The sequence below is a fragment of the Lichenostomus cassidix genome, chromosome Z (assembly GCF_008360975.1).
Source record: "Lichenostomus cassidix isolate B80296 chromosome Z, HeHo_3.0, whole genome shotgun sequence".
NCBI classification, from domain to species: domain Eukaryota; kingdom Metazoa; phylum Chordata; class Aves; order Passeriformes; family Meliphagidae; genus Lichenostomus; species Lichenostomus cassidix.
This window is the reverse complement of record NC_139511.1, coordinates 17,536,201-17,550,135: the sequence shown is the minus strand read 5'-3', so window position 1 is coordinate 17,550,135 and position 13,935 is coordinate 17,536,201. Positions and strand designations below refer to the sequence as shown.

General features: G+C 40.1%; 1 protein-coding gene across 2 annotated transcripts in view; it reads right to left on the bottom strand.

The window, feature by feature from the left end:
* APBA1 (amyloid beta precursor protein binding family A member 1) overlaps positions 1-13,935 on the bottom strand; it is an 88,383-nt gene that overhangs the window by 32,934 nt on the left and 41,514 nt on the right. For both annotated transcript variants that reach the window (XM_085043514.1, XM_085043515.1), the window contains exon 2: positions 10,829-12,033. In XM_085043514.1, the coding sequence (XP_084899640.1) occupies positions 10,829-11,980 (1,152 nt within the window). In that variant the 5' untranslated portion in view covers positions 11,981-12,033. The remainder of the gene's footprint in view (positions 1-10,828; positions 12,034-13,935) is intronic.

Here is a 13,935-nt window from a genome sequence, read left to right as displayed (position 1 = left end):
TGGACATTTTAAAATAGAAAAGGTGAAGTCACGTAGGGGTAGGTTGTGATAGGAGACAAGTGAATTGACCTTAAGCAGAACATAGGGATTCAGCTATAGCTTACCGAGTTGTCAAATTGGGAAAAGTGAAGACTGAAATTTCTGCATAAACACACATGCCCTTAGGTATAATTAACTTGAGAAATTAGTCGTCGCTTTAATATTTGGACTTTTGCTTATATGGATGACTTCCTCCTCTGTCACTCAAACCCTCGTTACCTTAATGCAGTTAGCCACTTCTGGAAGAACTAGGAGTGACTGTCAACGTGGACAAATCAACTCCTTCACCCACCAGAGACCTCAACTTCCTGGGATACCGCATCATAAACTAATCTCATCTGAGCAGATGAAGGCTGCAGTGGTTGTCCACAAATGTTATTCCATCATTTCAGAAAACAACTTTTATAAACTGTGCAGAGTAATGCTGACATTTTCAAGAGTTTATCAATATATTAAATGACAATTCAATACTAGTGCAATGAAGGACTGGAATTCCTCACTATATTTACAGCAAGAATTTGGAAAATATTCAACAGTTCGTGCTCTGAGCTCAGTACCTGCTCTTTAGATCAGATTTCCAAACTTTTCTCCTTTTTCTGTAAACAATTCAGTGGAGCAATTGTCTATGTGATTCATCAGCAAGTGTCTTGATCAAGGGGAAGAACACTCTGAGAAAGGATATTCTAATCATAGACAATTCCTAATGAATGCTGGTGACGAGAGAAAGCTGTAGCTTGGTGTCTGAAGTGCAGAGCAGGGGGCCCTGGTATGAGGGTGTGACACTAGAACACAGGATGTGGAACTAATGAAGGTGACTGAAATAAGAGTACAAAGCTTTAATCCAGCAGGCATTTTCAGAGGCAGATTTTAAGCAGATACAAAACATGTCTGCACAAGCCAAAATGTGAATTCTCATAAAGGGAAGATTAGCGTTTAGGTAAAGCTGGGTATTTCGCACAAGTGCCCTGGCATTCTGCTCTCTCCTTTGACATAGGAAGAGTGTGGCTCTAGCTTTGCCAGCTCAAGAGTTCATTGCTGATGGCAAAACAGTAAAATGTTTTTCTTATTGTTTCATAAACCATATGACACAACTTTTCTCTGAGCCAGTGAGCCTTAACAGAAAAGGGCTACATTTACAGTGGCCTGAGCTGGCAGCAGCTCCACCCTCATGCTCTGCATCTACCACAGCTGAAAGACTTGAGTTCTACGAAATAGTCTACAATAAACCCACGAAACCAAAACCAAACCACAAACAACTAAAAAGTCTCTCTTAGCTTCCCTTAGATATGAAATGAAACAAGAAAACAAAACTCCCTACCCCACTTCTTTCTCTTTACAGTCATTCCTCTCAAAATGTCTATCTCAGATGGTAACTAAGTATTAAAATTATAGTTAACTAACAAAGGCTTCCAAAGAGTTAAGAAGCAATTCTTTACAGATATCTCCTGGGTAAAAGAGCAGTCCCTGCATCTCCCTGTATTTTGCAAGGCAGAAGAAGATGCAGCTGTGAAACAATCCCCAGAAGGCTGGCATGTGCTTGCACCATCAGACTGAAGAACTGCTTGCTGCAGAGAGCATGTGAGAAGGGGCTGTGGGAGAGATACAGGCTCCCTTGACTTCCTGTGTAATTACCAGTCAACAGTGCCAAAGTGATGCAACTGCACAACTGGCAACTTCTATTTACATAAGGAAGAGCTTTCATAGTGCTCACATTCTTATAGTTATGCAGTATTTCTGCACTAGGAATAAATTTGGAAGGTTCATAATACCAACCCAATAATGACATCTAGACATTGCAAGGTTGAGTTTTAAACAACAGACAAATCAATTTAAGCATCAAATGTATACATGCACATACAAACAATCGCTCTTTACAATGGCTGAAAACTTTCATATTCACACACTGAAGCATAACCACTAATGATTTCATTTAAACGAGACACTTGGCATTAAGAAATTTTGCATCATTTGAAATGTACTAACAGTTACTCCAGTAGCACTCCAAGCGCCTTAACTTACTATTTTCATCTACAAAGTATCAGAACTAAATTATTAAATGGCTTTCAGTGTGCCCTGTTCGAATGTCTGCTCAAATATCTTTTGGGGGAAAAAACCCCAAACAACAACAGCAACAACAACAACCACCACCAAACACCGCCCCCCCAACCAAAAGAAAAAATCAAACCAAGAACCAAAACTACCAAGCCCAAATATCCAAACATTCTACAAAGTTTGCTGCATGATATGACATGAAAGCTGCCCTTGAAAACATTTGTAGACGAAAGTCCAGTCTTTGAAGAATAAACACTCAGTTCTCTTTGACATCAAAATCCATTTTTAGAGGTACCTTATACAATGTATGAGGAAAAATGCAGTCACAGCAATAAAAAGAAATATTTTGATGGATCATTGTGGATAGATAATTTGCATAGTTGCTCTAAACATTGTATAAAAATAAAGGCTTAGTGACTGTTTTGCTGTCATTTGTCATCAATAAAACAAATTTTAGAAGCCTAATAAAGTTGTTGTCAGAACAAACACAGTAAGGTTCATGAAGCATGTTGTTATTAGGTACAGAGGTCTATCAATAGAATTTTCTTAAGTGCAGCAATAAAAAAGTGATAGTTACCCCCTTTTCCTCTTGAATATCTACTTACATTTTTCTTACGATACTCAACTTGGTACATCCAAAAATTCTCCATCTCAATTTTGGCGTTGTTTGACTCCAACTAACATGCAACCCACTCCACCTGAGAAACCTTCCTTGCTATTGTGCAAAGGGATTTAGTAACAGAACTTGTAAAAGGAGAGGATTGTGTTGCATCTAACCTATCCAGGTCAATCCAGCTGTTTCCTATATAGCTCCTGAAGAGACATGTAACTGACACTGAAACATTTTCAGATACAATCACTTGCCCTTGCTTTATGAAAGCGGTGTTGTTTTATGTGCTTTTAGTAGCAGATAATTTGAACAGAGTGTAGCTTGTGGGTCACATAATCACACACAAGGCTAGGATATAGGGGATGATACCACAGAATCATAGAACCTTTATGTTGGAAGGGACCTTAAGATCATCTAAATTCTACTGCCCCTGCCATGGACAGGGACACTTTCCACTAAACTAGGTTGTCCAAAGCCCCATCCAGCCTGGTCTTGAACACATCCAGGGATGAGGCACGTGGGTAAACTGTGCCAGCGCCTCACCAACCCCACAGTAAAGAATTTTTTCCTTCTATCTAATAAAAACCTACTCTCTGTCACTTTGAAGCTGCTCCCCCTTGTCCTATCACTACATGCCCTTGTAATAGGTTTTTCACTGACCTGTATCCCCAAGTCCTTATCTGCAGAGCTGCTCTCAATGAGTTCTTCTGCCAGTTCTTCTGCCCTGGCCCACCTGCAGGACCTTGCACTTGGCCTTGCTGAATTGCATGAGGTTCTCACAGGTTGGGTCCCCTTCTCAAGCCTACACATGTCCCTCTGGATGGCATCCCTTCCCTCCAGTGTGTTGACCACACCACTCAGCTTGGTGTTGTTAGCAAGCTTGCCAAGGGTGCACTGAATCCCACTGTCTTATGTTGATGATAAAGACGTTAAACAGCATTGGTCATTTTTTGTTGAAAAAAAGGTAGTTTATTTGGAGCTTTTGCATAGTATCATATGTGTGGACAAATCAACAAATGCTTCAGCAATTTGAGATTCACTTAGACAATAGGGCATAACTTATGCGACACTAATGTCTACTTACAGGTATTGTGGCCACGGAACGGCAAGGTCTCCTTGTACATTAGCTCAGGAGACAACTGGATAAAGCAAGGGGGTTTTTTATGTTTGTTTGCTTTTTGGGGTTTTTTTTTTGTTTTTTTTTTTTTAGAGATAATTAGTCTTCTGAAAAGAACCCATGCACATTGGAAAAAGGTCAAAGCACTACGGTATCTTCGGGTTCAACATGCAAGTATAGTCAGATGCATTCTAACACAAGAACTGCCCTTATCAGCTCAATTATGGCAGGAAATCTCTTAGGTTTTAGGACAACTATGTGATGGGAGTGTCCTGTGCAATTTGAACAGCTCAAATTCTGTTCACTAAAACACAGACTGAGACCATAGGTTTTAGTTGGCATAAATACCCATAAAGAATGCAGCTGAAAGCTAATGCTTCTTGGTTGCCTTTGCCAAAAATTTGCTCTAAGTACAGTGCTAAAAATGGTCGGCTTGAAAAAATAATACCAACTTAGCACTGTACACATACTTGCATACTGTGGCACAATCCATACAATTTAATTTATAATTCTGACACATGGATGAAGCTTACCTTTGTACTGTAGTTCTAGTATAACTGCCTCTGCATGCACCCAGTGCACTTACTCATCAGTTTGCTGGGTGGTCCAGGAGCTGTCCCTTGACAGTTTGTGCATACATGATAGGACAAGGTGACCTGATACAAGGTAATTGACTGAACTGCTCATTCAGAACAACACATTTGACTAACTGCTATAGGATCTTTCCACATAGGAATTTCAGGCAGCCTAAAGAGATTCCCGAAACAGGCTCCTCCTGTGCACAAGACAACTGCTAAGCATAATTTATCACTTTCACTACCACCCTGGCAAGTCAGCACCTGAAGTGATGGGCTCTCTCAACAGACAGCTGTTGGGGCAGGACTCAGATTGATGCAACAGCTGACTCATACAGTTTCTGCTGCAGAAATGACCACTTAGTTAATGGGTAAGACACTGGTAGTCAACAGAAATTATTCCTGCCCACACAGATAAGGTAATGTACAATACTCTTATCTATACATTTAACATAGGAGGTGTTTTGTACATAGCTGAAAGTAAACAACAGCAATAGATCACCCATGCTGGAGTCATCACATAGGATCACAGAAGGACTGTATCTAAGAAAAAACGCACTTTGGGAAGTCTTGGTTTGGGGAATTTCCCCTCATTCAGGTGATGATGTCCTGCAAAGACAGAGCCTCCTATCACTTGCCACTATCTGGAAAATAACAAACAATCCCATTTGAGAGATCTGACTCAGGGCTGGCTGCTTCTCTGAGTATGGACTTCCTTAGCCATACTTTCACTTCAACTTCCAGTAAAAATGAAGTTTTATGTGTCAGTCTCAAAAAACCACTGTGGATTCCTCCTGTGTTTTCAAAAGATTTTAACCATAGCAAGTGCTGTTTTAGTTTTCACCAGCACAGAAAAATCACTTGAGGTTATCTTCATCTTTTAATAATTTAAAAATGTAATCAAACAAAAAAATATTCAAGGGGTTATGTATCCAGAGCTCACCATAATTTAAAAGCCAGTAAGTCATCCGGGAGCATCAGTCTTCAAGCAGACTAATTGATAAATTTAAGCTTTCTTCTGTGTGACCGATTAATAAAATGCTTTTTGTTTTGGTTTGCTTTGGTTTTTTAGTGATTTTTGGTTTGAGGAATTTGCAGGGTTTTTTTTCCTGTGTAAACTTATATCCGTGATCTCTCATAAATGATGGAAAGCTGACCTGTAGTCTGTGTGCTCAACCAACAGTTTTAAAAAGTCTGCTCAGAAAAAAACTCAACAATATAATATCGATAAAAACTCATAGTGATTTCAATTCTTCCCTTTCTCTCTTTTCCCCTCTTAGTTAATTTATTATGAAGCCTGCTTAATTATTTAAAATACTTCTCTGTTGGCTTTTAATAATACATTATTGCTGCTGTGGAAAAAGTGAAGCGAATTCATCTCCATGAAAACACTGAGGTATCAGAACTGAGAAAATCCTGCAACTGAGAAAGCAAGGGCTGAAATAAAATATACATAACCAAAAACAACAGAGAAGCAAAACAATGCAACTCTCTTCCACCTAGAAGACTTGCCTTCAACTCTGAATTTTGACTTCACAAATATAAACCAGCCATATATGTGGGTTTACTTTGTGTTAGGGTTTCTTCTAACATCACACCACCTCAAGTGCCTACAGAGGAACAGAGACTATGAACACCAGTGACAGGGCTTTGCAAAAATGAAGTCTTGGCATGCAGGAACAAACCATGTCCTGCAGGCCAAAAAAACTTGGCTTTCACATCTATAACCCCACAGATAACTGACCAGACCTCAGAAAAAGGCCATGGTAATTAGTTCTTAAATGGAGAATTTCTATCTCCAAACCATTGTTTTCTCCTGATTATAGCAGAATTGAAGCAGGCAGCCTGCTTCTACTCTGTTTAATTCACAGCCCAAAAAATTCTATTTGGCTTTTTGAACCTTTCAGTGCTTTTCTCAGTAGGTTTCTGTACTGCCACAACTAAGCAAACCACTCTTCTCAAAGCTCTGTAATGAAGAAGCTTTTTTCCCATACAGTTTAAATACCAGAATATTTCATTGCATTTTGAATTATCTACTACACAAAATTGTTATCCTTTCCACTTGAACACATGGTGGAACTTTCAACCTCAAATCCAGACCCATGCACTGCATGCCTTGTATTAGGACCTTTAAACACCACAATTTCTGTGCTTGGCTAGGCACATTCACAGCAGGTTTCCAGTGGACAACCTGGCATGTAAGAACAGTGAGCAAGAACTACCTAAATGAGATATGGGCCTTTTCTTCCAGTGAGGTAACTGTGTGGATCTAGAACATATGTTTCTAAAGGGTCTCCCACTCAAGTACCCTTGGGCACAGGCGTACCACAAGGCCCATGATTAAACTTCGTAGCTCCAGCTACAAACTTTATTCAGTATGATGGCAAGGCTGAGAGAATTTAGATTGTTCAGCCTGGAAAAGAGAAGGCCTCAGGGTGACCTAGCTGCAGCCTTCCAGTACCTTAAGGGAAACTATTTACAGGAGAGTGTAGTAACAGGACAAGAGGGAGAGGCTTCAAACTGAAAGAGAGCAGGTAGAAATTAGATATTAGGAAGCAATCCTTTACTTGAGAAATTGAGAGTGGTGAGACACTGGAACAGGTTGCCCAGAGAAGATGTGGATGCCTCATCCCTGGAAGTGTTCAAAGGCCAGGCTGGATGGGGCTCTGAGCAACCCGCTCTAGTGGAAAGTGTCGCTGCCTATGGCAGGGGTGCTGGAGTTGGATGATCTTTAAGGTTCCTTCCAACCCATTCTGTGATTCCATGATTTTACAGGTGAACAAAATCCCCCCATTTCACATTCAGAATACACAATCCAACTGCAGTTCCACAGTTTTTTCCACCATGGGTCAGTTTCCTGGTGTCACACTTCTTGCAGTTGTGCAGCTCTAACTGCTATTTTATTTGAAAAAGAGATCCTCACAAGGCCATATCCAAGGTATGGTCTGATTTGGTTTAAAATGTTTCTGATAAACAGACTTTGGAAATATATGTCAATTGTACAGATTGCATATGTGTGGCAGATGGTAAAAAAGAGTCTTACTGCCTTTATTCAAAAGACATTGAGCTTTTATCAAATACACAAGTACAACACCTTCCCCATAAACTCGCTGTCCAGACCACCTCTGATTCAAGTGAAAGCATGCATCACTAAACCAGGGTACACAAGGCACATGGCAGCTAATACTCTCTGTTGTTAAATATTAAGCAGGCACCTCTTCAAACTATTTATTTATTCACAGAAGGCTGCTACCTGCCTCCTACATCACAGGACTACCAGAGTTTATTACATACAACAGGATCGTCCATGGGCAGCAAGTAATTTACCTTTTTCATACACCTTACCAAGCATTTCTTTTGAGGAGAAATAGCCAGGAATGACTGACAGTCCTGGTAGATTAACCTGTGAATAAAACTGTAATCAGGACACCTCAAGTATACACAGATACAGTGATCCGTATTTTTCTTACCGTCACAGTCATTGCATGTCTTTCCTAACTGTCCCAAACTATGTCCAGCTGCAGGTTAGCTGAATACTTCTGAATAGTTAGCTTCTTAAAATAGTCTCTGGACACTTCCAAATGGCATCCTACCAAGCATTCTGCTTGGAAACTGCCAACCAAATGCTCAGCACTGGGGAGTAGGAGTCACCTTCTTGAGAAGAAAAGGAGACTTGTATTTAATGAGTCTCAACTGCAAATCATTCTTCTGACGCCCTGGTGTCACTGGTCTCCAGTAGACAGTTTCTAGCTAAATAAAAAGCGACTGCTGTTTGTATTTGAAGAAATCTTACAGGTTTCAATATCACATAATTAAGAACATAACATTATTACAAATACTTTCAGGTAAGTTCTATCTCTAAGAAAAAGCAAGAAACGAAAGAAAATTGTTTTGCTAAAAAACAACTTGAGGATAATATTCAAAGCAGAATAATTGAAGGCAAAAATAACTGAAGGCAAAAAAGTGCCCAATTTGCATTATTTATCTGCAACAACTTGATACTTCTGGGGCAAGAAAATGGTGTCTGCCTAAAGGTAAAAGCACTCTTATTTCCAGGTCACTGCTACAAATCAGACTGAAAAACATCTCTGGCATATACTGCTTAGACTGAAAAGCCCCCATCTGAGATCCTGCTTCTTTCTCGAGGGAGACAGAGGAACAATTGACAATTAGATTAATGAGCTTCAACATATTTTTATTATGTTGATCACTCATAGGCACTTAGTCAACAAAAGCCATTCTTGCCCAATTTACAGCTAAGCAATTCTACGAATGCTTCCTCAAAAAAAACAGACCGGTTTCGAGTTTCCACCTGAATTAAAGAATCCAACAAAGCAAATACATACCTCTTCTTCAGGAAAAACAAAATTCGTACTCAGATCCAACTCCTTTCTACCATAAATCTTCTCCTTAATATGCTATAGATCTTCTAAATTATTTGCGTAATTTACTTCTTCCTCCCAAGAACACAGACTGTTGGTACATCTACAGCCATTGTTTATCTCTTCACTGAGCTATACTGTCATTTTAAATCACTGTTTTGATTTCAGCCAACCCTGAAAATTTCAGTCAAGTTCTTATCTGACATGGTATGAAAAATATTGAATGAGAAATTAAATTTTGGTGCAAAATGGGAACCTCTAGGCACCTCAATATCTAATGTATGCAGAGACCAATAAAAACACCTGTTTTGTTCAATATATGTGCATACTAGGCCAAGGCACATCAGCATATCTTGGAAAAGCTGAATTCTGCAAGGTGCAGCTGATTTTGGAGAGCAGGTAAAGCACCACAGGAAAGACTTGGTGCTCTCAGGATACTCAACCTAATGTCACTAACACCATCACAGTACTCAGTGTTACAATCAGTCAGGAAGCAACAGGGTTCTTTGAACCTCCAAGCAAAAACAGCACTTACAGACAATATGATAAAAAAAATATATAGCAGAAGAGTAATTTTATCTATTTGAAAATGGGGACAGAAATAATTTCAATTTTGGAAATTTTTAAAGAAGTTAAAAATAACTGTTTCCTACATAAAATAACCTGGGAAGATTTCTTTGCCCTCATGCAACTGCAAATCAGCTCCGTAACAAACATAGTCTTAAAAATGTTTGTAGGAGTAACTTTTGCAATATAGTTGCTTCTTCAGGTTTTTTTTTAAGGTTCAATTACGTTTTCTATTAATAATCAAAAAAACCCCTCCAACATACTCATCACTGTGTTTCCAGCAGTTTTGCAGGAAAAATAAAATCTGGAAGCTATGCCTCAATCAGTTTGCATGTTTTTTCAGCATCTTGAATAACATGCTCCAAAAATCTCTTCTTGGTATTTGCAGAATACTAGTCTTCCTCATTTTGAAGGCAGATAAACAAATCAGAAGCCTATAGTAGATCTACGTGGCATATGATCTTTTTTCACCATCTGAATTCCCTTTGCAGTAGCTGAGGTGTCTTGAATAGTTCTGATGCATTCCTAGAATGTTACAGTATTTCAGTTTAAAACACCAAGTAACACACAAAAAGTTCTACTTCTGCTGGTTTAAAAAAAAAAACCAAAACCAAAACAAACAAAAAACCAAAACAACACAAAAAAACAAACGAACAAAAAAACCCCCAAAAAACCAAACAAAGGTTTGCAGAGCACTTACCCTTGAAGTAATAACATAGGAACATGTAATAGACTATTTTTGGTCAGTAAATTTAGCCTACCAGCTCTTTTAGTATTAGGCACAAATTTAACCCATTTAGCAGTTATGAGTTTATGAAAAAACGCAGAACACTTGTAAAACTTAAAGTAGATATTATCTTACACACACCTGGAACCACAACCTGGTAAATAATCCTGATCCAAGTTAAACCTCATGCCAAAAGTACAGGATTTCAGAAATGCTGATGCTGTAAATCTGAACAACTGCCTTCAATACTCAGGTTGCTGTAAATACACTTCACAGTGATAGTGTAATACACTGCGGTTCATAACTGATTTCTAGAGCCTGCAAGTAAGTGAACATGCAACCTTTCTAGAACATGAATATGATCCATGATGCCAACATGAAGAATATTAACAGATTTCTGACAGAACTCTTGGGATTGTTTTGTGACAGATAATGAAACACAGAAACCTAGAACCTACGAAACACAAGGATAGATAGTAGACAAGAAAGTGTTTGGTCACTATTCTAAAATACATTATGGCAGTTAAAAATGTAACAGCATACCTGGGGTCAGCAGTGTTTAATAAAGAAAAGTTTGGCTATTTGATAATGCATGTTTACTTCTCCTAAGCTCTCTGGAGTTCAAATTTTAAACAAAGCATTTTTTCAAGAATGAGACACAGAACAAGAATAAAATGCACCCTTCTTCACTGACATGCACACCACAATTAAAGGAATGAGACAGAATTAACCTGAGACATGAAAGCTTTGTGTACTCACATCTCCATCTAGTGGCCTCTGGTCATCAGAATCCCTGGATGGACTGATGTCCTGTCGCATCACCCAGATAGGCTCCTTAGGTTCATCAGGGGTATAAGGAGAACGGATGGTCCTTGTCTTCACTTCCTCAATAGCCTCTTTAATATCCTTGATGGCCAGTGAGATTGCATCTCTTTTTTCCTTGCTGTACCTCTGTACAGATTCTCCTGAGCTGGATGTAACTCGAGAACCAGATGTGAGCTGGCCATTACTTTCCTGCCCACCACTGACAAGAGCCTGACCATGCTCCAAACTCTGCTCTGATTCTGGCATGTCTTCAGCTGCCTTGTCTAAGCTCTGGGAGCTCATGCTCTGCTTCACCTCTGCTACAATCTGATCTATGTCCTCCTCTTGCTCGTAACTATCCATTCTTGGGTAGGGTGCAAACTCTGCTTCCTTTTCAGGGCTGTCAGACTCTCCGTCAGACCGTTCATCATAATGGTGAAGGCGGGCACCAAGTGCCTCCTTGCGGTAATTGTCAGCTTCTTCCCTCTCGCGCTCATACTGTTGGATGCCCTCCCTCACATCGAGATCTGGTGTGTCTCCTATTTCCTCATACACATGCTCCTGCAGTCCATAGTCAGCGTAAGCTTCAGCATACTGTTCATCCTCTCCTCGGTGGAAGAGGCGATGTGTGTAGACATAACCCGAATAGGCTGCATTCATGGCTTCCTCGTGCTCGATGGAATGGAAATGTAAGTGATTGGGCAACGTTTGGTTATGAATGGCCTCACCATGCTCTGCCTCGGCGTTCTCCGTGTACTCCTCAGACTCAGGCCTGTACTGCACTGCATATGCGCTCTCATCCTCGTTTTCCTGCACTCTCTCAATGTCGTAACTGTCCTCCACTGTGGCTATCACATCCCCTTCTGCAGTATCGGTGTGATTGTGGAAACCACTCTCAGTGCTGGCTGACCGAGCTAACATGCCTTCCTCCTCCTGCCCAGACAGGCTCACGTGGCTGCTGCTGGTATGCCTTGGGTAGCGAGTCGCATACCTCTGCTCCTCTTCCACCTCTGGGTGCTCCAGGTCAGCCTCCACTGACTCATTCACCGCTCCGTTCGCTGGCTCTTCACTGACCTCCCCCTCAGGTGATCCAACCAAATGGTTCATGGCAAGTTTTGGAGAGTAGGTCACTTACTCTGATGACATTTTGTCTATCACAGCTGGAAAGAAATAAAAAAAAGGTCTGCTGTTACTGCTATTAAAAAAGTGGAGTCAATAAACCGAAGCAGCAAAATGCACCCTTCCTTCCCAGCAGACAAACACTTGACTCAGCTCTGCAGTCAGGTAATAGACAGCACAATACGATCTCCCATGCAAATGATCTCCCACAGCAGCAAGCAACAACAACACCCTTGGGGACTACTGCACTTCTCACTTCCAAGGACAAATTCTTTGTGGAAGAATCATTTCCAAACAACCCCCTGGAGATGCTTGTATGGACTGCGGTGGCATTGCAGTGATACTGGAATATTAGAAAAGCTAATTTTTGCTAGGAGGTGAACCATGGCAGAGATAACACAAATATTTCACCTTTGCTCCAGCACTCTCCCTAAAAGCTCACTAACTCAGAGCAAAGGAAGGATGCTGTAACATAAAACAGTAGATTTAGTAGTGTCACAGGAGTCTGCAGTTGTTTAGATACATGACAGCTATGTATTCAACACTTCTTCAGTATGATATCTTCAGCTGTGCTAGCCACCCTATGCACTTTTAAAAAATCAGTAGAAATTAAAGTGCACTCTCAGGGTATCTGAAGCATCTGTTTCTTCTCCCTAGAGACGCACGTGACAACCAGATAGAATGCTGTTATCTTTGTGGAATCTATCATCAGTTAAGATTGCTTCTTTCCTAAAACACGGAGAAGACATTACCAATATTCGTAACTGTGACTACATTGAGACTAGTGGGGCATCTCAGCCTTGCTGACTTTGAGTAGAAAAATCTCAAAAGATTATATAATTACTAGATAGGTCTGCCAATAATAATAAATATGCAAGGAACAGAAACTGGCCTATCTATCTCATAAGGTTTCATTTTTATAGAACAGCTTCAGCTATCTGGAACCTCGTCTGATGTTTTTAAGATGCAGTGTCATGAAGATAACATGTTATGCCTTTTTAGGTACCTAAGTCAATCCATAAATAGAATATGGCTCCATGAATATCCATAAGTAAAATAGTTCTCTAGCTTTTGACTTACTGATAAGTACTAATAGAAAAGGTATCTATTGGCAGATTTCTAACTTGAAGGATTTATAAAAGCATGTGTCAATTGCCAATTAAAAAAATTACTGTGAATGTGAAATAGAACTTGGATCAAATCTAGTAAACCGAGGCACGGAGGCTCAAGTGGCACTTTGCTGACTAAATGAGCTCTGTGCAGAAGAGCAGAGAGAATAACTTCCTGTGATGAGAAAGCAACAGCAAATTTAGTAGTGCTTTATTAGAAAAGCTGACAGGCAGGCAAGCCAAGGTGTGAGTCACTTGCGCTCTACTTCCACAGGAAATTTAGAGGGTGCAGCTTCCAGCTCAGTGAACACCCCTTGTTTTTGTTATGTCTAATGTTTTAGCCCTTTAAACATGAGTCCTTGAAAAAACAAATTACAATTGTGAAGTAACAGTTAATAAATCATATTAGCTGGAGCTATAAGGATGTTGTAGATGAACTAATCCATTTTCAAAAGAACAATGAAAAAACACTGTTTTTTCCAGCCATGGAAGGTGCGTTGGTAAGGCTTCAGTGTCAAGATAAGGTCTTTTCTGGCTAAGACTTTCAAGAAACCAGGAAAGAATGGGCCGAATACAGGTGTATATGCTGGCACGCACCAGAACTAATAAACCAAACACTCTACCCTGACACAGCATATGATACGTTAAGTAAGCAAGAACAACAATACTGGAGAGCTTTCCTCTTTTAGCCCACAAAAAGGGTGAAGGTGCCAAGGCGCAACAGCTCTTTGAAAAGTTTTTCCCAAGGAGGATTACAGTAGAGGAATACATTCAGTGCAGGTAGCTCTGTTTGCAGCCTGCAGTGCAAGCTGCAGATTGAGCTCTGGGTGGCAA